At 37.9% G+C, this 24,776-nt stretch overlaps 4 protein-coding genes across 7 annotated transcripts; 1 reads left to right on the top strand and 3 right to left on the bottom strand.

The window, feature by feature from the left end:
• Nucleotides 1-1,034: 1,034 nt before the first annotated feature.
• On the bottom strand, nucleotides 1,035-4,401 carry LOC147869421 (ERAD-associated E3 ubiquitin-protein ligase HRD1B-like). Its single transcript, XM_087329260.1, has 6 exons — nucleotides 3,841-4,401; nucleotides 2,891-3,067; nucleotides 2,664-2,813; nucleotides 2,359-2,582; nucleotides 1,811-1,997; nucleotides 1,035-1,648 (listed from the first exon to the last, which is right to left on the bottom strand). Exons 1-6 carry the CDS (start codon nucleotides 4,374-4,376, stop codon nucleotides 1,432-1,434), a joined length of 1,491 nt encoding a protein of 496 aa, XP_087185386.1. The 5' UTR covers nucleotides 4,377-4,401; the 3' UTR covers nucleotides 1,035-1,431.
• Nucleotides 4,402-6,464: 2,063 nt separating this feature from the next.
• On the top strand, nucleotides 6,465-11,070 carry LOC147869420 (uncharacterized). Of its 2 annotated transcripts, XM_087329241.1 has the most exons (5): nucleotides 6,469-6,822; nucleotides 7,696-8,059; nucleotides 8,550-8,620; nucleotides 9,042-9,140; nucleotides 10,634-11,070. In XM_087329241.1, exons 1-5 carry the CDS (start codon nucleotides 6,499-6,501, stop codon nucleotides 10,739-10,741), a joined length of 966 nt encoding a protein of 321 aa, XP_087185367.1. In that variant the 5' UTR covers nucleotides 6,469-6,498; the 3' UTR covers nucleotides 10,742-11,070. The 2 variants fall into 2 exon arrangements, with proteins under 2 accessions (XP_087185375.1, XP_087185367.1); XM_087329249.1 differs by lacking the exon at nucleotides 9,042-9,140 and having other exon boundaries at nucleotides 6,465-6,822.
• Nucleotides 11,071-12,543: 1,473 nt separating this feature from the next.
• Nucleotides 12,544-16,603, bottom strand: LOC147869419 (low-temperature-induced cysteine proteinase-like). Of its 2 annotated transcripts, XM_087329232.1 has the most exons (6): nucleotides 15,879-16,603; nucleotides 14,854-15,095; nucleotides 14,612-14,752; nucleotides 14,031-14,298; nucleotides 13,726-13,991; nucleotides 12,544-12,859 (listed from the first exon to the last, which is right to left on the bottom strand). In XM_087329232.1, the coding sequence occupies exons 1-6, from the start codon at nucleotides 16,411-16,413 to the stop codon at nucleotides 12,737-12,739; spliced, it is 1,575 nt and encodes a 524-aa protein (XP_087185358.1). In that variant the 5' UTR covers nucleotides 16,414-16,603; the 3' UTR covers nucleotides 12,544-12,736. The 2 variants fall into 2 exon arrangements, with proteins under 2 accessions (XP_087185358.1, XP_087185350.1); XM_087329224.1 differs by having other exon boundaries at nucleotides 13,726-14,298; nucleotides 15,879-16,600.
• Nucleotides 16,604-19,635: 3,032 nt separating this feature from the next.
• On the bottom strand, nucleotides 19,636-23,343 carry LOC147869418 (Inosine triphosphate pyrophosphatase family protein). Of its 2 annotated transcripts, XM_087329206.1 has the most exons (8): nucleotides 23,112-23,343; nucleotides 21,215-21,279; nucleotides 21,063-21,126; nucleotides 20,922-20,931; nucleotides 20,767-20,798; nucleotides 20,153-20,265; nucleotides 19,949-20,025; nucleotides 19,636-19,845 (listed from the first exon to the last, which is right to left on the bottom strand). In XM_087329206.1, the coding sequence occupies exons 1-8, from the start codon at nucleotides 23,251-23,253 to the stop codon at nucleotides 19,740-19,742; spliced, it is 609 nt and encodes a 202-aa protein (XP_087185332.1). In that variant the 5' UTR covers nucleotides 23,254-23,343; the 3' UTR covers nucleotides 19,636-19,739. The 2 variants fall into 2 exon arrangements, with proteins under 2 accessions (XP_087185332.1, XP_087185340.1); XM_087329214.1 differs by lacking the exons at nucleotides 20,767-20,798; nucleotides 20,922-20,931.
• Nucleotides 23,344-24,776: the final 1,433 nt, after the last annotated feature.

Below are 24,776 nucleotides of genomic sequence, written 5' to 3'. Positions count from 1 at the left end.
CACCACTGGATTTATCATTCATTGTCCTTCTCGCTGGTAAGCAGTTCAAGCCAAATCATTCTACATGCATTTTGAGGAATTGCAAAGGAAAAAAGACTTCCAACTCCATATTTAGGACACTTCGCTTATGCATATGAACATATCTCCATTTTTTGTATTTCTCCCTAACGGTCAAGTAGCACATGCTCCCACTTGTATTTACAACATTTATCACGCAACATCTAATGAAATTATATTGAAACTTCCAAATATAAACCATATATCATTTTGATAAAGAAGGATAACAAATTACACTTTCTTTCAACCTTAAAGCTTTTAAATGCTCCATTTTCGTGCCAGACTTTTCACTCTTATTGATTCTTCTTATCATGTGTGCAAAACTTGAAGCTCCCTTTTCTCAATGGTAAAGATGTGAACCTTTAAAAAGGAATATAATCCAAACTTAGTGTTACAATGCAATTGATAAATATGCAATTCAGAAGGGGCAAAAAGAAAACAAAGAACTTCAAAATACAATTACGATACACAATAGGCAGGCAATATCTCAACACTTGGAAGTGTTCCTAGTGAAAGGGTCAAATTCTAACACAGATAATTTTCTTTACCTCCAAGGTACATGACATGCTGCATTCAAAGATGCGCACTAGGCCAAGTTATGATATGAGGTCTCCAACAATAAGTTTTGACTTTATATGCTGATTTGGAAAGAGACAGAAAAATTCAGAACTTGTAGCCAAGGCAGCACATAAAAGCTGACATTTACTCGGGTAATAAAGAACATTCGTATTGAAATCCGCATCACTGATAAAGTCTCATTTTCTATTAGCAACTTTCTAGCTTCTCTACAATGCTAGACCAGTTGAAATCAGTGGGAAATGTAGAATGTCAAAGATTCACAATTATTAAACATGGAAAATTCTTCTTTCCCGTTTTACAAATGGTGTTCAATAATCATATACCGAACAAGAAAGTGGTGTCAAGCATATGGACTCTGCAACCTTTCATTTCTAATCTCACTCTGAATACTAAATATCGCAGCTGAACTGAAATAAAAATAAAATAATAAAAAACCCATGAACTCACCCAAACAGCTTACACATCCTTTTTACAATGAAACAATAACTGCCAGAGAGATAGAAAAGATGGAACATGAAACATGTTATGGATCTGGGAACAAATTTTGAGAGAGAGAGAGAGAAGGGAGGGAGAAACCATAAAGGTCAAATGAAAAAAATGACCAGAGCTGGAAATGAGGCATTATTTCCTAAGCTGCCTTTGATTGTAAATTTGTGTATCACTGGCAGGCACTTAAAATAAGGCTCATTGCTAATATGTTACTCTAGAATCAGAAGTGTTTGTGATAGGTAAGGCTCAGGTATTAACAAATGGTTCTTAGAGATAGACGATGGAGGGACTTAACTTGTGTCCATTTTACCTTGACACATCATCAGCTGGCGCTTTTCCCTTGAGATCATTAGAATGATGCCCTTTGCGACTGTTGCTACTAGAGGGAGATGAAGAGTCCCTATTTATATGCCCTGAAGGCTCAGTTGGTTGAGCCTCACCTGTAGTGGCATTTTCATTGACTGTCTGTCCAACTGTTGCTGCTAAATATGTTTGTGGAACATAGTAAAGGTACGCAGGGTACCTAAGAAAACCCATAATGTGACATCATAAGATGTTCAGAATCTACTACCAAAAACATGCATAGATCCTAGTCCATCGTCAAGAAACATTCAACATCTAGTACAACAGATAGGGATTTTGAGCTATTTATAGAAACTTAAATCCATAGTTTTGAATAGTATACCCGATCAATTCTCGACCATGCAGTGCAGGGTAAACAAAAGAACTTTGGTATTGAGCGGCGGCTGCTGCGGCTGCTTGTAGTCGAGCTACCTCAGGCACCACATATGTAGCCTCAGATGGCATTAGACTTTGAGCTTGATCATGTTGTCGAGCACTGATTCCATTCCTCTCACCCGTGGCATCTCTAGCTGCAAAGGCATCACATCTTCTAATCAACTCTACAACTTGGTTCTTTAGAGTTTACAGGCTTAGAATAAAATCTACAATTTGGTTCTTACATGCTTAGACCAACTTTTCAAATGGTGTTCTTCACATTCTTTAATTTAGTTCTCTAAGGCTTGCATATTTAGAATTCAATCCAAAAACTCCTACTTATTAACATCTTAAAATCAACTCTGTAAATCTACTCTTTACATCTTAGCATTAACCCAACATCTAAGCTGCATTCCACCATTGCACCTTCAATATGCGCTAAAAGCCTTTCTTTCTTTCCTTCTTTTCACAGCCAAGTTCTCTACAAAGTGCATGCTTCTGGAAGGAGAAGAAAACCTTCTAGTGGTCGATATTGTTGTCGTGGTAATACTGGTGCCCTTCCATCTCCACCAACAGCAGATTGTCCACTTTCAGGAGCAACAACTGGAGCCCTGCATGTGGGACATGTTTGTTGCCTTTCCAACCATGATCTCAAGCAGTGCACATGAAATAGATGGCCACAAAGCAGCTTCTTTGCTGTCACCATCTCCTCGCGGCATATTATGCATGTAGCATCACTCCTAAACATATATAATCTTCAGAAAACAAAGATAAAATTCAAGACATGAAATAAAAGACAAATGCTTGTTGCAAGAATGGACCTGCTAAGTTCTTCTGGGGTTGCATCAGGAAATCGTTCGTTCATATTTGAAGTTATTTTCCGGTAACGGATGAAGTCAGAAACTCTAGATTTGAAGTTACGGAATGTTTCATAAAGTTCCCGCACAAGATGCAATGGTAAACCATAGTTTCTGTACACATTAATTTCATAGCTCAGACATCTAAAACAATCTGAATGACACAAGTCAGTGTAAGAAGTGGTACTCACATGAAGATCACTAGAAAGAAGACTAAATAAAGTGAGAGGTGAAGAAGATCTCGCACAAGCTCCAAGTAGAAAGTGAAAACGGCTTTGTTTTCCCATTGCCCTTCAAAGAACATATCACAGGCATAAAATGCATATTTAAGAAATATGGCTATTGTCGAAGTTGCCAAAATCATATACCTGCAAAAGAAATCCACTAAATCAGAAGAACTTTAAATATTATATCAATGTGCTAAATGCACTTTCGAGTTCCATTGGTCTTCTGACAACACAAAACCAAAGTTGACAATTATTGTAGAATCCATACGTTTTATTTATTCATGACCAGAAGTCGATGCAGGGTATTTTGGTGACTACTGATGGTTGACATGCTAATGTAGATACGTGGATTCTACAATATTCCCAAAATTCTAATATGTGGTGCATGATGACTGAAAACATTCTTTACGAATATATGCATGCATAATGTATCCCACCAACTTAGAGCCCTGTAAAGTATGATACATACAGAAATTCTTTTAAGATGTCTTTTCCCTGTTAGATTGTTTTTACATGAGTACTCTAAAACATTTCATTCTTATATTTTGATTCTCACCAATTTGGGTTCAGAAATATTTGGATCTTTTTATTAGTTTAATGCAAAAACTCTTTCATGTTCTGGCATTATGTGACAAATATTTTGTTCCAGAAAACAATAACAAATCATTGTTCTTAAAACTAGAGATGGAGAACTGAAACGCAAATTTCTCTTTATTTTGACTGATTCCATTCAGACATATTTCGCTCATCAAAAACAGGGATAAGGAGTTTCCTTTGCTAAAAGGAAATTTCTATTCGTTTCATGCAGAAATAAAATTCAATTCACTTTGATTTCTAATCAAGAAAACGGATTTGGTTTACTTAATCAATCACTGAACAACATCAAAAGACCTGATCAAGAAATGCCCACTTACTCGAAAGCAAAGAGAAGGGCAACTGAGGGGCGCCGTGTTTGCAAGAGTGAGGAGATGCAACCATAGAGGAACATAGAGTCAAGCACAAGGAGCAAAACAAGGAATGAGACCATACGAACATGAGAGAGTCTTGATGCTGATGGAGTGGTTTCGATGAACTCAACCCTCTTCTGAGCAAGCCAATGGAAGGCCTTAATAAACAAAAGAAGAGTCACCATAGCAACAAAAACCACGTTAAACTCCTCTCTAAATATAGTCATAGCGAAAAGGATTTCCATGAGCTCACGCCATGATTGTTCATTGAGTCGTTCAATCTCAGCCTCACGAAGGCGTCCAAGGAAGATGAGTTTGAGAGCTTGCCAGACCAAGCAGAGGAGGACGAGGGCCATGTTGGAGAGGAGAACGAGACTAATTTTGGAGGTAGCCAGGTAGAGCATAGCTGGGTAAAACTGGCGACGACTTTGAAAAGCATGGAAAACCACAGCTGCCGCCCCAACAGCACTGGCAGTGGCATATGTCCTCAGCTTCACCATCATGCACAAGTGTAATAAAAAAGATGCCTTTATTAAACCCCGATTCTGATTTCAGTTAGGAATCTGATTTCCACGTTCTCACTGATTCTGCTTCTGCGAATTCCTACCTTTTCTTCTTCTTTCTACCTTTTCCTTCTTCTTCTTCTTTTGATCGTTCTCCTGTATGTGTTTCACTGTGGCTGCTCCCCTGTCAGAAATTGCTGTCGTGTTTCAAGCCTGAACACTCCGTAAAAAAACTATGACTTTTTGTCTAAATTTGGATTCTTTTGATTCTGATCTTCGAATGCTATTTATTATTCTGATTTTAATAAATTCTTCTTTGGCTTCTTGTGATCTTCTTCTTCAATTCTTCGATTGCCTTGTTTTTCTTCTTGTTGAGACCTTCTATGTTTATCTATATTGCTCCTTCATTTCTCTTCTTATGGTCGTCTCTGTCTATCTCTATCTGTCTGTTGGTCTGGATCGTTGAAATTCCAAACCTAGAGCGCAGACAACATAGATCGCACCTTGACAGAGAAATGAAAGAACTCAGTTCATACTATTCCTGTTTTACCTACCGTCGATTTTCTCTGCCTTGGCTTTCTAACTAAAAAATCCAGGAGATTCAGAAAATTACTGGCCGAACCTTAGCAGAGAAAGAAGCAGACGAAGAGGCCAAAAGGGGGGGGGGGGTCTGATCACAGCATCGCAAGCCCTTCTTATTAGCTTCCTTTTCTATTCTCGTGGTCGTCGTCTTCTCCAGATCTCCGGGCTTGTCGCTTTCCTTTGTACACAAGACGCAAACAAAAAAACTCAAACCCTAAAAAAACAGACACACAAACCCTAACCCTAAAAAAGAACCAGAGACCCTAGCCTTCAACACGCACAGGCAGAGAGAGAGAGAGAGAGAGAGAGAGAGAGAGGCGAGAGCAGAGCCTTCTTTCAATATACGTCAGCTGTATGACGTGGCGCCTGGGTATTGGCTAGACGTGTGTGCATCTGGCCAATTGGTCTCTCTCTCTCACACACACACACACACACTCTCTCTCTCTCTCTCTCTTCTCTCTCACACACACACACACACTCTCTCTCTCTCTCTCTTCTCTCTCACACACACACACGCTCTCGGTGAATAAACTTAAGCTCTTCTTCTTTCTTGCGTGTGTAGGTGCATTCGCCAACATTCTTACCATTCGAGTATGGAAAAACACGCTCGAAGTATGGTAAATACCATACTTTTGCACTCATTATTTATTATAAGGAATTTTTCTTTAAGGGTAAGGAAGAATGTTTGGGCTAAGCACGAATATTACATACTATGTGTGTGTGTGTGTGTGTGACATGTGTGATGTATGTATGTGCGTGTTGTGGAGCCTGAATATGTATGTACATATGTATACATACACACACACACACATATTTATTTATTTGCTTTTTTTTTTGTGTTTGTCCGAGGGGCCAGGGGCAGGGGAGAGAGAGACATTCATACATTATTACATACTCTTAGCTGCTTGCCCAAATTCGCCGGGCTTGAGTTGATGGTTCCAAATTCCCTTCCCAGTAACATTGCGGCAAAGCACGAGTTTCTATGCAATAGAGAGACGGCACCCACCATCTTTCGTCATTTCAAGGATTCCTGACTCAATAAAACCGTATCCTATAAAACATACCGGAAAGTCGTTATCTTTTTATATATACGTGTTTTTTTCGAACAAGCGTTACTTCTCTTTGACTAGTTAGTGGGCATGGTCCTGGTTTACATTGCAAAAACATCGAAAGCTGTGAATTTTGGGAGAAACCAAAGTGCGAACTTGGACCATGCATGGGCGCCCAATTGGCACTTTTCTGTGTCGCATAAAGTAAATCGATCGCAATATGCGTTTAACATGGACCGTTGTGTCAATACGGATCGAGATGACATTCTACGGCCAAACAAGGCAGGAATAATTAATCATTCTTTTTGTTAAAGATCCATATCCATGTAGCAAGAAACACACACTCTGTTTTTGTGGGTACAGTATTTAGTAATTACTACCATCCATTCCATTCCATCCATTCATTCATTATTTGTGTTGAGCAACTGAACTGAGATTCGAACCCACCACCCAACCCCTTACCCCTTCGCCTTCCGACCATAATCAAAGCGATGGTTCTGCTTCTTCCTTCCCTCACTCTGCATCTTCCTGCCCATGTCCCACGGCATCTCCTGTCTAACCCTAACCCTAACCCTAATCCTAGCCCTTGCCCTTGCCCTTTCCCTGCATCCGCAATACCGTCGCCATCCCTCTCTTTCAATCGAAGATGTCAGCTCCGCTATGGATCCTCTAGGCTTCATGCACCTCTATCCATCAAGAGAAACATTCTCCTCTCCGCTGCTTCCAACGATTCCTCCTCCTCTACCGCCGGGGAAACTGAGGTCTTCCAAGGCGTTTATGGACCCTGGTCGATCGATTCTGCTGATATACGCGAGGTCTCTCTCTCTCTCTCTGCCTCAGTTTTATTATGGCTTTTTTACTAAATCAGCATATGAAGTAAGATTACTGTAAACTTTTTTCAACATCGATGATGGATGATTACATTGATTATGAATAAGAACCTTTGTCTGCATAATTAGGACGTATAAAGGTAGGCAAATTGCGTTTAGCTAGGTCGTTTTCTCCATTTGGTGTGTTTTAAGTCTTTGAAATAAGGACATCACAACTTTGCATCCTCTCCTGTAGTTGAAAGATGAAGAATATCATTAAATGAAGCAAGATATGACAGAATATTATTGATTCTATTATCTTTTCTGGGAAATTATGTGTCGTATGATCATATAAACATGTAATTAGATAATTATTAAATGCTCAAAATCAGGAAATTTATTGAGGTTTCAAATGTTCATGGAGAGAACTGCAATTTAGTACCATTAAAAATCTCAAGTAAATTTTTTTACGTGTCTATGAGTGTTTGCAACCTCAGGCTAACTGTTCCTCTCCTGCTTGCAATTTGATTCCGTCCCATTGCAATTATTTCCAGAATGAGAGTCTAGCTATATCCCACCTCTTCAAGTGTTGTTGTTCAGGTCTACATATCTTTGTTGCTCAAAGTTTGCATCTTTGAGGATAATGTAGAATATAATTCGTCCTAGAGAGAGATTGCATGCTGCTAGTTTTCTGGTGATAGAAGCCAGCAGAGAAGGCTTCTAATTTGTTTACAATTTTGCAGTGCACACATGATTTATTGATAATTATTTCATACCCGTATTTCAATATGGATATGGGCAAAGCAGTAAATTTAACCGATGTTCATTTTGAAGTTTCTCTCATAGAAAATCCTTTCTAAAAAGCATCCTTGAGTGCAGGTTTTTTTATACAGAGCAGGGCTGGTGACAACAGCTGTTGCATTTGTCACAGCTGCATCAAGAGCCTTTTTACCGAAGGATAGCTTGCTATATGTGACTGTAGAGAATGGTTCAGACATCTTATATGGGGTTGGTGCTGGAGGATTGGGCATTTCGTTGCTTCTCATCCATATATATGTAACGCCAATCAAGAGAGCATTGCAACTGCTGTGGGGAGCTGGTGTACTAGGCTCAGTAGTGGTAGCTTTGAAGTTTGCAGCACCTGAACATGAGAGTCTTGTGAATTATGTGGTACAAAACCAGTGGGCAATATGGCTAGTTGGACCTCTATTTGCAGCCTTGACTGGACTGGTGTTTAAAGAAGGTGCATACACTATTGATTGCAATTTTTAAATTCCGCCTGTGTTATTTTGTAGAAGTTCTTGAAGTATTTTCTGTGGAAAAGCTGTTTTTGGACCAATGACATGACAAGAGAACTCAGAACATCTTCCAGTGGATTGATTTAATTGCGCCTTTCTTATTTCGTATAATTTCCCAAAAGTATGATCAACACATTTATCATTGATGTGATGACTAGAGAAACATAAAACATTTTCCAGCAGATTCAACCATTTATTTTACTCTTCATCATGGAACCATGGATTCTAGATGTTTCTCATTGATACTTGACTCTGAAGAGTTCAATTTTTGCTGTTCCTGTGTGTGAGATACTGAGAAAGCCTTATAATCATATTGACATTGTTGCAATAATTGCCTGAATATAAACAATTTGGCATGCAGTCTAAATGTTTGCAAGTTCTTAGAAGCATTATAAGTCAGAGTACCAATTAATTAAGCTTTCTAATACCTCACAGGGCTATGCTATGGAAAATTGGAGGCTGCAATTTTGGTTTTTATCATCCCATCTCTTCTGCTGGGACATCTGGTATACTTGTTTTTATTAGATTCATGTAAAAGAAGGCAAAAAAATATAGTTTGGTTTGAATTCCATGGCATGTAGAAATGTCGAGAACAAGATGATATGCTCATAGTTTAGAATACATTTTAGAATAATCTGAAGTATTTTAAAATTTAAGAAGTATTTAACATATTTTACAAGTATTCTAAGTATTCTACATGTATTCTAAGTATTTAACATATTTTATCTATAAAATACGTATTCTTAAGTATTTTAAAAAGAAACTTAGGATATGCTCATTGTAGAATGGAGAAACTGTATAGAGGCGGGCTAGGATTAAGACATGAGTGACATGCTGAATGTCCTAAGAATATTGCTTGGGAGCTAATTTAGAGGACAATGAAATTTAATTTTATGCTGATGTCTTTGGTGCATGTATGGATCATAGTCAGGGTTGTTGGATGGAAATGCTGAGCTTCCGTTGCTGTTTACTTGGATGACATTGTTCATAGTATTTACTGCTAGAAAATTTACCCAGCCAATCAAGGTATAGCTCATTGCTTTTTCCTTTACGCAATCTGGTTAGACATTACATTCCTAATTTCTAGCCAACTGGAGACAAATGTTCTTGAAAATTTTGAATGTTTTCTTCTCAACAAGAGACATGCATTCTAGGAAATTGTTCTACAGCTGTATGAATGATATTTGAAAAGGATGTTATATGGGGAATTTTAGTCTTTTGGATGCAAAGATGTATCGTGATAGTGGTTGTGATGATATATTTAGGTTCATAAATAGTCAAAAAGGGCATACAAAGCATTCTCATATTTGCATATCAGGAATGGGGGGCATATCATTGAAGTTGATATTTTATTTAACCTTTAACAAAGTATACAGGACAAATTAGCAAACAATATTGTGGCTGCCTAAATATCTGCCCTGATCTCAGGATTTATGATTAAAATATACTAGTACTGAGACCATTCCTACTCAACTTAATAGTCTCAACCTGCAAGGATGGTGAAGTCAAAGAAGATGTAGTTGAAGCTTAGGGCCGGCTAAGGATGCCTGGATTTTAATTGATGAAAAATAATTACACATTCCAGCTGAAGGTCAATTGATTATGAGAGAATGATATTGTTATATGGTTTTGTTTAAATTTTCTTCGATCTGGGAGTTTTTGCAGAGATGGTTGTGAATTCATTCCTTTCCAAACAGCATAGCATTTTTGGGCAAATCTGTAGGTTGGGGAGGCTTTTTATTTAACAATTGGTCTCATTGCAATATTTTCTGGACACATTACACCCAGGATGGTGCGATATGCTATCCTTTGATTCATCATATTTGGCATATCTCATTGGTTATGTAACATTTCCCTGGGTTATGCAGAAAGAAAGAAAAAGAAAGGAAGTATGTGTGATGAATTTGAACCCATGTGGTGTTCTTTCATAGCATGCCTGCTAGTGTCAGACTTTATCCAGCTTAATGGCCTCATATAGATATCGATTTCCACCATTAGAAGATTTAGCAGCGTCTTGGGGATTGTGATTGGAGATGCAGGGTTGAAGAAATGGTGCATTAACCGCCAGCATCATGTGGGTCATTTGACCAGCTAATTGAATGTACCCAAAAAGAAAGAAAAAGAAAGGAAATATGTGATGAATTTGAACCCATGTGACGCTCTATCAGAGCATGCCTGCTAGTACCAGACATTATCCAGCTTAATGACCTCATACACATACCAATTTCCACCATTAGAAGATTCAGTAAAGTGTCTTGGGGATTGTGATTGGAGATCAAGGTTTGAAGTAATGATGCATTAACCCCCAGCATAATGTGGGTGGAGAAGAATGCCCCAAGAACAGAGAAAGCAGTCAGATATAAGTCCATCTATCAAGTTTCAAGAGTGTATAATGATGGCTACAGCCTAGGAGTAATCAAAGGCAATCAGATTCAATTCCATTTCTTAAATTGGTGTTTCTTTTGAACTACCATGATGATTTGGTTCATGCCTTGACATTTGCCTTGTTGAATTGGCAGGATGACCTTGGGGACAAATCAATATTTATGTTCAATGCACTTCCTGAAGAAGAAAAGGACTCTCTTCTGAGGCGTTTGCAAGAGGAGCGCAGCATAGGGAAGGAATAAATTTTCTTAAGGCATCCTTCTTGGAAGAAAGATCGAACACTCGCATACCTTGTATTTATTTGTACAATAATAGTATACTATTCTCAATTATGAAAATAGAGACCATGATGAAAGTCATGTGTGGAAAGAGGAAATTAGAAAACAGCCTAAGAAATAAAAGAGAGCCAAGGCATCCCTAGCGAGTTCTAATTTGCCCTAAACATGTCCTGCTTATCCTGGGTATAAGATAAAACTTTATTGATGAATGTATTCTTTGACTTACTCTGACATTGATTCTGAAGCCTTTCGTAATTTTATTTCTAGTTAAGACAGTAAAGTTATTTTTGCCTCGGTACGACTTAATTTGATTTCTGCTTTTTCTTAAAAGAAGGATACTGGGAGCGAAGAGAGACCAAAGGAGGAACAATTATTCGAGAAATGATTATTGCCAGTTTTCCTTTTTAAGTGAATGAAATGTTAGGAAATGATGAGAGACGATCACAAAGATTGAGGAATTCACCAGGAAATTAAGAGATGTTTGTTCTCTAGATAGCAAACAACGCAAATCTGTATTTTATGATACTGGGACTGTTGTCTCAATCAGTGATTACAATTTGAAATATACTATATATACAGGAAAACCTTGCATTCAGTTTTGCTATAGTGAACTTTGGCAGCTGTTCCGAGATCAGGGCCTGGCTGGAGTAGTGATGTCTATTGCTTGGGTATACGAATAGGCTTTAGTGATGGCTATGGCTTCTGTGAATGAAGACTATGCCTAACTACATTTATTGTGATGAATTATAAATTAAAGCAAATAGATTATGAAAGACAACAAGGAAATAGACTCATCTAATAGATTTAACAATGACTTTACTTATGGCTATGGATTAGGTAAATAAAGACTATGCCTAGCAACATTTGTTGTAAAGAATTATAAATAAAAGTAAATAGATTGCACAAGATCAATTACACTTAACGCAGACTACATTAATGGTGAGGCAACAGAAACTATTGTGTTAGTTAGATCAACGAGATGGAAAAAAACATGAACATAAAGAGATAAGTGTAGTTTAAGTTTCAAGATGGCACTAGATGTAAATTCTAACACAAGGTACTTCCCCCCACGGGAAGGTTATGAATTTGTTTGGTTAACATGCGCAATTACCTTGAATGTTATTACATTACTTGAGGCTCATTGTTTCACCTGTTGAAAATGCTTAATATTAAGTTGAAACAATCAGTCCAACGTTAGCATTGTATGCAATACAACTGGCAAGTTAGGTCTATCTAAATCAACAAAGTTTAGGTCTATTCAAATCAGAGGCCAAAGTCCTACTCTGGACCATAGTATATAATCTACTCGAATGCATTAGCAAACATTTTTTTTCATACGAATGCGTATGTTATCAAAACAATCTTATGGTTTTTTATTTTACACTTTTTACATTAACTTTATTACCTTAAAAAATTTACTTTATAATAAATAATGAATACAAAAGTATGATATTTACCATTCTTCGAGGGTGTTGACCATACTCGAATGATTGAAACATGCGTGAATGCAAAAATGCACATAATGTACGTATGGTTCATACTATGCTCTGGACCATTCTATTAGAGTGGCTTTCAGGATGCCCCTAACATGGAAAAGCTATGATGAAAGATCACAATTTTGTAAGAACTAAAAACAAGGAAGGTACCATGACAAGTTCTACAACAAGTTCATTATGGGATTAGGTAAACAAACGAAGTTTATTTACACTTGCACAAAAAAAGAAAAAATGTCTTCCATCACGGTGTTTGCAATGCAATCCAGACAATAGCTAAAACTCAAGTACTGCAATTATGTATTGAACCACGTTATACACAATTGTTAGGAGCCATACAAGACTACAGAGATACGAGTACAAGAATTATTCAGTAATACAAATAGTTCGGAGACATAAACACAATGTCATGAATTGGAGTAGTTTCTGAATATTGTTAATCATTTCACACAAATATTTCTTTCATTCATTCAAGAGCATCACGGTTGAGCATATCATCAAATGAGGGAGCCCCATCACGAACAAATGCTGGCTTCCGTGGCATCATAGGAACACCCACTAAGGGATGTGAACCTGAGCTTGAAGTGTCCTGCAGCCAAAAGAACAAGCAAAATCAAAAGAGCATTGGAAGATATTTCAAATGATTAGTATATCTGATTAAACCTTTACAAGTTCAGTTTAAAAAACGAGTGACCTAATTAATTCTGTTCATTCAGAGCACACCGACTGACATTATCATGCCTAGAATGTACACCATGTTTGAGAATGCAGCCGTTCCTAGGTGATAAATTTCATCCAAGGATAAATACGTGCTATAAGCTATACCAGTATCTTTAGAAAACACTTTCACCATGCATAAATTAGGCTCTAAATTAAAAGTACATACAGATACCATGTCTATCACATATATTATCTCTTGAGATGGATCAATTCCCATATTAAGCACCATTTCGTTGCCATAAATGCTCACTCAGGTCTTTCCATTTTATATGAAAGTTAGCAGTTGCAACCTAGTCCTTGACATATCAACACTAGGACATATGATCATAGGTTTGAACCCATATCCTAAAATCTAAACAATTAATATTCATATACATGTCCTTAACATATATTCTTATCCTATACTCTAAACCCTAAAACTTATGTATTCAATGATGTAGATCTACATACCATATCCATATCCTAAATCTGAAACCCTAAAATTTAAAGCCCAAACATAAATCCGAAGTTTAAATTATGTACATCCACATAACACACACCATATCCATAGCATATATTCATATCCTGAACCCTAAAGGACGTACATTTACATACCATGTCAATAACATACATTCATATCCTAAAGTTTAAACAATGTACATCCACATCCACATACATGTCCATAACTAATATTACCAACCCTAAACCAACACAAATTTACATTCACATACAATGTTGAAAAAATATCTATTCTACCTTATAGCAGTAGCCGGTCCTTGTGTTACAAATCGGATAGTTATGAGGGCAGCAGCTCCGGTGGTCATCACAGCACACTGCATTCTCATAAGCACAGCATCCCCAACTGAAACAATAAGACGATATCTCTAGGAGGCAGCAACATGTCTCTTTGGATGGACACGTTGCCCAATCATCGCATTGCTCAGTCGATGGTGGTGGAGGTGGAGGAGATGGTGGAGGTGGAGGTGGTGATGGAGGTGGAGGTGGTGGCGATGGTGGTGGAGGTGGTGATGGAGGGGGAGGTGGTGACGGTGGTGGTGGAGGTGTGTATGGAGGTGGTGGTGATGGCGGCGGTGGCGGCGAAGAAGAAGAAGAGATCGGGTATGATGGCAATGAGTATATGCCACATATTCCTCGCGTTAGCCCTGTCCCTCGTACAAGATAAATATATCCTTCTAACCCCCATGATGTTCCCCATGAGTTCTTGGCAATCCAATACTCCACATTGCTGGAACTCACACCCCATCCAATGATTACAATTGCATGGTCAAGGTCATTGAGATCGTCACTGCAGCTCCCGTCATAAACTCCCTGCACAATAAAGAAACCCTTAACCCCCAAGCATTGCTTCAATAGAATAGAATCTGGGGTGTACAGTTTAGGCTCAAGATGTAGGTTATCGGGTTTAGGGTCTAGGTTAGGATTGTGACCTTGGTATGGCGTTTAGAATGTGGGGTCAGTGTTTAAAGATTCAATGTTTAGGGTCTAGGGCTTACTGTTTGGGGTGTAGTATGTAGGTTTTAGAGTGTATGGTCTAAGTTTAAGATTTTTTGGACGTAGTGTTAGCATTTATGGTTAATCAACCAGGACCTTAGCTTTATGATATAAAAAATGTAGAGCTTACCCCAGAGTAAAGTTGGAAATCATAAGCATCACCATTAAGTGCTACTGTGACAGGCTGAGATGCAACTGCACAAAGCAATGCAGACTCATCGTAGGAATCCACATCCACGTAGCTGCTGATAGATGCAACGATGTTGCTAAGCTGTAGGATGGTAATTCATGTGTTTTAACATAAGTTAGAGAAGAAGATTTCATGACAAAACAAATAAGTCCATCAAACCATTACTTTTGTAAGTTGCATACCTTGGAAGAAGAACAACTTGCAGCTCGGCCCTTTGAACTTGTGTAGGGATAATCTTCTTCAGAGTCAATTCCCCCATTGTCTATGACCCATTGGAAAGCATAGTCCATCCAACCACCATTGCATCCATAATCATTGGAATCGCAACTCACTAGTTCCTGTTCTGATAAGCTAACAAGAGTCCCCGTCGCTATAGCATTGGCGCTCTCAATGGTAGCTACGGAAGCAAATGCCCAACAACTACCTGCAAAAGAAGATAAAGACACTCGATTTTATTAGTTTATCAGTGTTGTAATATATTTGCATCATCCAAGCTTATACAATCCCTGTCTATTTGCACCATTTCTTGTTTCTCATCCACATCCTCTAGCATTAGGGATGCTGTCATTGAGCATGTATTGCTCTTCCAGTTAGGCCTTGTAAAAGTTTCTACATACTTGCATAGCTATTTTTGTCCCTTTTCATTCTTTCAATGTTCTCATACAAATCATATTTGCTGTTGTTTCCACACAGATGAACAACCATTTTCAATGCCTAATTTTTACAAAGTAGATTTTAGGTGCTTTCCTCATTTCATTTTTTTATTGTTCTCATACTAAAGACATCACTTCTTTCATTGTTCTCATAGATGAGACATCACTTCTTTCATCATTCTCATGGATGCGAAATTGCTTCTTTCATTGTTCCATAAACAAGACAACATTTCCAATGCAAACATTGCTCTCCTAGTTAACTCTACTAAAGAGTTTAATTGCATACTTTTAATGGTTTTCATTGTTCTCATATATTTGAAAACACTTTTAGTGCAGATATTTCTCGCTCTTGTAAAATGCATAAGTAGACTTTACATAGTTTTCTCCTATCCTTTTTCTTTTATCAATAGTTGAGACGACATTATCAATGAAATACGGCTCTTTCTTGTAAAAACTCTAGGTCCTAGTTGAGCAAAAATTTAGTTCATTATTCTGATGGATGAGATGATAAGCAACACTAGAAGTATGAGGAATGAAAAGGAGTGATGACATACCACAACTCCCTTGATCCTTGACACTAACAACGGCATCATCATCTCTCCAATCAAATGACTCGTCAAGATCCGATGTATCACATGTGTGTAGCTTCAAATTAGAGAAACTAGAATTTCTCCTGTGGCTGAGAACCTCTGGACGTGGCCTGGCTCCAAAGTAGTTAAGCTTCTTGAACTCGTCGTTAGTGAGATCGGCAAATCGTGTAAGGCCAAGCGTGAAAGAGGACGTACCTCGGCTGTTGTGCCTGTGGATTTTCCTAAGATTCTCCCGAAAGATTCCGAATCTTTTCATCTTCTCTTCATTACCATACTCTTTTCCATGTTTTAATTTCCAAGCCTCGAACAGAGTAAATGCCCTGCTCTCTGATTCCACGTCTTCCACGGAGTAAGGCATCACACCGTGCTCTTTCAGAGGCAAAGCAGAGGAAGAGCTTAGAGATAGATTTACAATAACTATCTGCATCAAGAGAAGAAGACCCAGCTTCGATTTCAGAACAGCCATCAAGCATCCAGCATTACAAGACGCAGAGGCCATGTTGTTACGCCTGCCTTGTTCAAATTAGCCTTAAAACTTTTCAGTTTTTCTCTGCTCAGTATGGCTTAATCCTCTCTGGGTTTCTATGACCGAGAACCCATGTCTCTAAGGTCTTAGCAGAGACAAGCCATACCTGCAGCTCTTCAACTGTACGACAAGGCTGTGACACTAAGCACTTTCTTGCAGAGGTAAGTCAAAGTCTCCGTGCCATATCTCATGATGAGACACGTGCAAGTGCTGCGCTCCTCACGTGCTATGTGTGGACACTCTGGATCGCCCACATTCATAAATGACTGAAAAAGAACAAGCTTGAGAGAGAGAGAAAGAAAGAAAGAAAGATATATTAATGTCTTCTAAGGCCAAATTTTGGCCCATGAGCAGGGGTTATAAAGATATGATCCGAAGAAATGATGCTTGCTTATCACAAGTTGATTCACAAAAAATAAGTGGATGGAAGAAAGGGTTATAAAGATATTGGGTTTTCGTCAGCCCATTACCTGGTGGTTTCATGTGATCAAAGACAAGTTGGTGTTTTCGATTGATGCTACGAGCTAAGGTTTTCATTTGGAGAGTTATGGTTGCAGCCATAGAATGAACCATACGTATCATACGCGCATTCGCATTCGTGTTTGATTCAATAAAACGTGAATGGTAAATCAACTAAAAGTTGGATTGGTTTGACACGTTTGATTGGATTAACTATGGTCTATATTATGGGCTAAATTTGCAATGAAAACAAATGAAAAAAAGAAAAAAGAAAAAAGAAAAAAAAGGAGCACGTATTTTTCCCCTTTCAAACGTGTACGTTTTCAAACGTTTGAATGCCTCCACGAACACGAATATTACGTTCTATGGTTGCAGCTTTACCATTGCGGGATGCATTAAAAAAAAAAACATTACTAGAGGAACGTGTTTCTTTTTTGTTTGGTGGAATTGGAACATAGTCGGCAATCATTTTTTTTCATGCCCGATCGCTATGATGGTTTGGAGGTGTATCGATTTAGTGTGGATGTCTCTAACTAGAGTAAGCCTATCTTCCTTTAGTTGGTTTTTGCACATATGGAGAACTATGAACCGATGCCTCATTTCCAAATAAAAATTGAGTTCTTGATGTATTGGGGGCTATGGTTCAATTGGATTATGCAAACTGCCTTCACTTTTGATTTGCAAATTGGGGTGAGAAACTATGTTGTAAAGTTAAAAGGACTTCTTTTGTGGCAATTGATAGTTCTAGAGAAGTCACGAATGCTCAACCATGAAGAGAGAGGACTCTACTAGGTCACATATCATCATATTTGCCATTTGAATCGGTGTAGGGTGGCATTGAGTTTGGAGTGGTAGTAGTATTTAGATCCCTAGAAGTGTTCTATACTTTGTAGTAAATTAGTCATGGTGGTGTTTTTTTACCTTCGTAATGAAAGCCATTATTTACAAGAGAGAGAGAGAGAGAGAGAGAGAGAGAGAGAGAGAGAGAGAGAGAGAATGGGCTTCTACCTGTCAATAGTTTCTCTTAATTCCCAACCATGCCCCTGAACTTCCCAATATATCCAACCCCTATGTGTTTGGGAGTTATGTTGTCGATTCCACCACCTCTGTTTCCTAGAGTTATGTCATTAATTCACTCCCATGGGCATTTCAATGTTTGTGAACTGATAAAATAAACAAACCAGAAAAACTCTCGCATGTATTTCGAAGTTTTCCCCTTACAAAAAGTTTATAAATAGCTCACATTCACTTGTTTGCAATTATCTAGGTAAGGATTGAGATATTGAGGTCAATCCTCCATGAGGCAAAGGAATTCTTTGTTGATGCCGATGTCATAGAAACTCAATGGGTAAATTATTATAGAGACTTTCTTGTTTCTGAAGGGAAATTCATTCTAATGTGTTAGCAAATAATTGGGTCATATGAGAAGTGGGTTGAACAACTTCTTGGTCATATGGATGTTGTGGCAAAACGAACTATTAATTATAAGAAATCTGGTATGAACAAGTTGTATGCATGAAATTTCACACTAATGTGGCAATTAAGCATTGTGGAAAGGAAACTTGGCTCTTAACTTATAATCAACAAACCATTGGTCACAAGAAATCTTGGCACAAGAAAAGTGGAGTCAACAACTTTCCACATGATTGAGGTTGGACAAAAAACGATTCAGAGGACAAGCAAGGAAAGTGCAACATGAAAATTCATGTCAATGTGGCGAAGACATTGATCGAAAACTACCTCTTGTTTGCCTCATTAAGTTTTGACAAAAGAATATGAGCTACGAAACATCAACCTACAAATTTTCATTTAGCCATATGGGCATCCAACATTAGAGTTCTCTACCTTCGATTTCTAGTAAATTATACATTTCCAAAGTGTTTTGGAGACATAGTGTAGGTCTCAAAAGCAATCCTCAAATTCTTTTGCCTTCATTTTGAAGGGTGTTTTTCTTACAAAACCTTTTCTTATGGGTGCTACAGGAATTTGATTTAGATAAGATCTAACTTAATGAATTCAACAATTTTTTAGTACGGCTTCAAAGCAATTGTCAAAATCTGTTGCTTGTCATTTTGAAGGACAAATGTTTGCAAAACTTTAATCCCCTCTTAAAACACGAAATCAATGCTCAAGTAAACAGTTCATGCTAAGAATTGTTGGACCACTTTCATGTGCATCACACTCATTACTATATTCCCCTCTTTTTCTCTATTGATATACATAAGAAAACAAAACACACACATGCATGTACTTGCTCATGCCATGCACACAAACATGCATGGACTTGCTCATGCCATACACACACACACATGATTGACACAAAAAATATACTGTTTGTTTATGCCACAAATCCATCCAGCTATTACATGTTACAGAAACATGGATCCATATTCATGTGATACCTATTACAAATTGTCTGTTTCTTTATGAACCAACTTATATTTGATTGTCTTGACTCTCTAGGTTAAAAACATGACTTTATTTGTAGTCTAAAGGGAGAGGGCAACTTTTAAATTTCTACTTGCAAAGCTACGCACCTAAGTCAATCCTCTTTATGTTTTAAAAAAACCTCAAACAATTCTTTACAACATCTCATTTTGGTCTGACGACTTAATATAGTTTCTCTAAATTTAGCCTTACCATATTACGAGCTAAAGTTCTTAATCGTCCATCACTTTGGTTGGAGATTTGTTAATAACAATGAATTGGGGAAGTAGATGATCAGGAAAACATGTGTTTTTGTTTATTGAAGCAACAATGGCATAGGCTCAACATAGAGCTAAAATTTGTTAAAAAACAAGAAACAAAATTGCAAGTTCGCATTATCGCAAGCAGAAAATTCAATGTGTAGACGAATATCTGAGGTGTAGGTGTTCCCGGAGCTTATCTAGAGCTCTGCGCCGATGTGAGATCCGGTTCTTCTCAGCCTTCGGCATCTCAGCATATCTATATATATATATACAAAATAATGTTTCTTTTTAATATGGATGTATGACACAGTATATGCAGCACCAACTCTTTTTGTTCTAAAAAGATAAATATAACTCACGTTTGACTGTAACCATCTGGTAGAAAAACTGGATCCCACCCGAAATCGGTTGGACCCCGTGGTGATACTATTTTCCCCTGTTATAAAAATATAGTTACAAAACCACTTCTTCAGTAGTAGTGAACATATATATCTATACATAAAGCATGAACATAAACAATAAATCTAACAAAAATGTGAAGAAATGAAAGATGAAGATTAAACCTCTGTCCGTCCTTCAAAGGTTATTGGTTCAATTCCCGGTCCAAGAGCCAATGAGAAGATGCAGAGAGCATATGCTGACTTGTCTGGATATGCAACTAGTATATTATTCAGACCTATAAACAAAATCAAAAAAGTCAAGTCATTTTTATATCCAAATATCATAAGACATAACATGTCACACTTTAGTGTGTCTTCTTTGTTCCATTATACAAGCATCATATTCTCTTCTGACGGTATCAAAAGAGCAACTTCTCAATTACGATGATGAAAGGACCATGCAAGAGGGGCCAAACCAATGACATAATACATGTGTTCACTAGACTCTCTTTCTTACCATTTTAGGTATCCAAAAATCATCCTCAGTGGCATTATTAAAGAGCATCAAAGAGGGCCTAAATTGATTGTGAAGCACATAGATAACTTAACCTTCTTATATCCATGAAGTTTTATAACATAGATAAACATAGATGGATGAGATCAAGTGGATATACAAGGTTCAGAAAAATAGTAGAAAACAAATATCAATGCATTATTATCTCCCATGCTAGTATATCTACTAACACAAAAATATATGAAAAATGAAGGGTTATGGTGCTACTGAATGTTATCATCACCTTCAGGACCAGTCTTCTGTAGAAACCACTTCCTACGCAAAAAGCACCCGAGAAATCCGATTTTTAATATACAAAAATAAGTCTTGATTTTGGAAATGAAATAGATTCCAGTTTAATCTTTAGATGAGAGAGAATATGAGCTTCAGAACACTTACACATATGGGCCTGCAAAGCAACAGAAAACATAGCAAACGGTAAGAAAGAAAAACATGATCAAGTCCACATCATCATTAAAAAAACTCATGATGAACTGAAAATGTTCAATGCTTAAACATGAAAATGTTAAATGCTTAAACCTGGGAGACCCTTTAGTGCATTGAAACATAAGCATGTATCCTCCACTAGTACAGGGCCACCAATCTTTTCATCAACAGGAAAGAATATTGTTAAATGCAAGAGAAAACATTTATGGTTGAAACCCAGAGTTGAGTGGAGAGATTTAGTGTACCTCCCTTGCTGCCATGCGAGCCTTCTCTTTCGAGATGTCTTCAGGTTCTCCTTGAAGCTCAGGCACTGTGAAAAACAGCATCATCATTACGTCTCTCTCTTGCTATTGGCTTTTTGGTTTCCATCATAGGATCAAAATCACATAAGATTGAGAGAACACAAATATGCTCCTCGCCATAGCCTAGACTCCATTCCATAGATTGCAATCGGTGTCCATGGATGTTAAAAATGTCTATCTTTTAATTTCTCCTCATAACAAAACCACAATGTTTTGAGCATCCAACTGACACTAGTAAAAAAGTATATCACAAATATGTATCAAAATCTAAAAATGAAAAGCATGACATTAAACTTGACCATGCTTCTTGAGATTGGAGGAATAACAAATGAAATCCAATCATATGTCAGTGTACCTATGTCACAAAGAACAAGAAGGGCAAAGTGCTATTCAAACAAGAACTGATTACATGAATGCACATTGAGGCCCGGAAGATGGCCAATTTGGGATATAAAGGAAAGGTAGTTCATAGTATACGATACAAATGATGGTGAAGAGTCACAAAAGAATATTCATTTGTGCTTTAGTGACCAATACACACACATAGACACAGAAAACATGGTATTTTAGAGCTACTCAAACTTGTGAGAATTTCCAAGAACAGGACATAGCCAGGACAGTCTACCATATGAATGTAAATTAGCACGACAAAAGGATCATAGTACTAGCAGGTGATGAAGAGGTTCAACAACAATGGCCTTAACATCGGGAACTTGCCACCCTTTCAATATTGTAAACCTCTCCAAAATGATGAACAGAACCAGGTATTGTCGCAAGAACTATGACAGCTCCATACCCAAAAGATTTGGATCACGCCGAAGGAGACTCTTTCCCCAAAGATGACCTACTACAAAGGGCATTCATGAACCTCTCAGAATATAGAGACCGAGGTACATGGATGCGTACATACCCCACAGTGGTTGCAAATCAATAGGTCAACTCAGATTTTCCTCCCTCCAACCAGAGATTGAAGCAAGATGACAATTTCACATGCCTAGATCTGGAATATTTTGCAAATTTTGTGAAGGAGGGATTGAAACAAGGGAATATTTTGTGTATAGATGCCCAGCTTACAAGAAAAGAATGCCACTCTCTACGTGGACTCCATCACCATATGATGGAAAAGGTTAACCCATGACATTTTGGCCAAATCTTGCTTGATCAGCAAAGCATAGGGAATCAGCTCTTCTATTTGCATGCAGGAAGCAACAGCAATCACACATCACTGATTTCATCCATAGATTCACACCTCCACCAGCAATGTGCCGAGGATTCACCATAGAGCGAGCAGAGAAATTCTGGCAACAATAGAGAGCATGAGTAACAGGATAGTGGGCATGGAAGCCATACCATTACATTTTCATATGAAGACTTATTCATAGTCTCATTCCACCACACCAACCAACCTTGGATTCGATAGCAGGTCACCACAACTCAACCCACACATATTAGTTATGCACTTCATGCTGCTCATAAAACAACTCCAAAATCATTTCATCACATGCATTATGATCATGATCATGGAGCTTCTATTTTTATTTTAGCATGGATAACATGAATTCGCCGATATTTATTGCCATAATTTGCCTCAAAGAACGATTTTGGCCTCTAGAATTCATTTACATATTTTCCTTTCCCTCTGTCTTCCTCTTATCTATGAATGTGTGTAAAGGGGAATGTGATGAAGGAAGGCAAGATCCCCAAAAACGTCTAAATTTCTCCCTCTCTCAACTTACAAAGCATACTAGAACGTTAATGAAAAAGCGCAAGATACCCAGAAACATTAAAAGAAAAAAAGATCTCTTCGTATGTATCTCTGTCTCACTCATGACTAACTTACAGTCTATCTTGACAGATTGGAAGGGGACAGAGTCTCCCAGTATCATCTTCACCTCTTCGAGCTTCTTTGCATTGCCGGTTACGAACGTGATGATGGGCTTGGAGGAGAGAGGAGAAAACCCAACACTGGAGGAAGACATCATCGATGATCGATCGACCTCTCGATGCGTTACACACGCTCTCTTCCAGTGCTCTGTGTTTTTTTCATTAGCATTTTCAAAAGACTCTGTGTGCTAAAAGAGTGGGGGGGGGGGGGGATATTCATTCCTCCTACATGATCAGTTAATTAGGGGACCTCATAGGCCAAAACAGAGTTTGTGAGAATGTGTTTCTGCTAATGAGAAGAAGCCTTAGCCCAAACACATTCATTCATATGCCCACATATTTCCTATGGCCTTCACTAATATGAGTCAATCTTGGCCTCTCTATAGACACGCTAAAAATATCTGTCTATATATCTGAAAATATCGTATACCTTCTTCTTCTTCTTCTTCTTCTTTTACACCAATGTTATCGTTGTTGTGGTTGTCTTCTTTTGTTGCTATTTCGTGAGTACTCAGCTCGAGCCCCTTTGGCTAACACTTGTCCATGACTTATGGCATCTCGTTTTTGGCTTCACATTTCAAAGGGAGTTGTTGGAAGGTGGCGGGGGGGGGGGGAGGTGAACAAACTCCTACCCTTTTCTTCTATTGATGCCTAGACAAAATTCTCAAACCAAACCAAGTGTGCTCCTAATGCCAACCACATTTCCCAACACCTCAAACCATATTGTTAACATTGCAAGACACAAGCTTTGCCATTCGCATACGACAACCTTGGAAGTTGTTTTAAGCAATGTTCCATGTGTACTTCGGTGATAGTGGTGAATAGACATTAGGAGTAGAAAACGACGCATAGTGGCTTTGATCCGAGCATACTCATTATGATGGACAAAATTTCTTACTATGAACATGTTCTAATGTTTGTGCCATGTAGGATCTTACTAGGATTCAACTATTTATAAACCAATCACACAGTATTGGCTTTGTTATGGGATTTTTCATCAAGAAAGAGAGGTAAAACAATTGATATGATGGGATAAAAATAAGTCTTCAATCAGCCTAAGGAAACTCCCCAGCCAAATTTACAATTCATTATTCAAGGGTCAATCCAAGAATCTTTATTTGATCTTCTAACTAAGTGATATTGTACTTACATTTAGCATTTTTTTTTGTCCATTCTACCTTTAAATGCCAAATTTCTTTTCACACTATCTTTATGAACATAACCTTGAAATCTCCGATCAACATCCACCAAAGACTGGTGACTCAAGTACTATCCCTAGGTCCTACACTTGAGAGCTGCCATCAGTCTTCTTACTTGATAATCAGAATTCGCTATGTCAGTTACAGCCAAGCAAAACACACTTTGGCAAGGCCAAGACACCCAACTCATCATACTGTTTCATCCTGCTCCCATTTGTCCTTGGTTAGCCTCGAAAGAGGTAGTATGTGTTTTACTTGAGCAATTGCATGCCCAATTCATCCTCTCTCAATTATGCATCATCTCTGAGCAATTATATGGTCATTTCATCAAATCTTAAACACTGAATGGATTCTATTAATCAAATCACTCCGTCAATTTAACAAACTCTTTCTATCGTCACCATCGCTATCTTCATACAAAG

Source organism: Azolla caroliniana, unplaced genomic scaffold (assembly GCF_043228905.1).
Source record: "Azolla caroliniana isolate FFs.n. ecotype wild unplaced genomic scaffold, voAzoCaro1.0.p SCAF_1, whole genome shotgun sequence".
Taxonomy (NCBI): Eukaryota; Viridiplantae; Streptophyta; class Polypodiopsida; order Salviniales; family Salviniaceae; genus Azolla; species Azolla caroliniana.
Note: the sequence above shows the minus strand (reverse complement) of the source record. Positions and strands in the feature narration are given on the sequence as shown.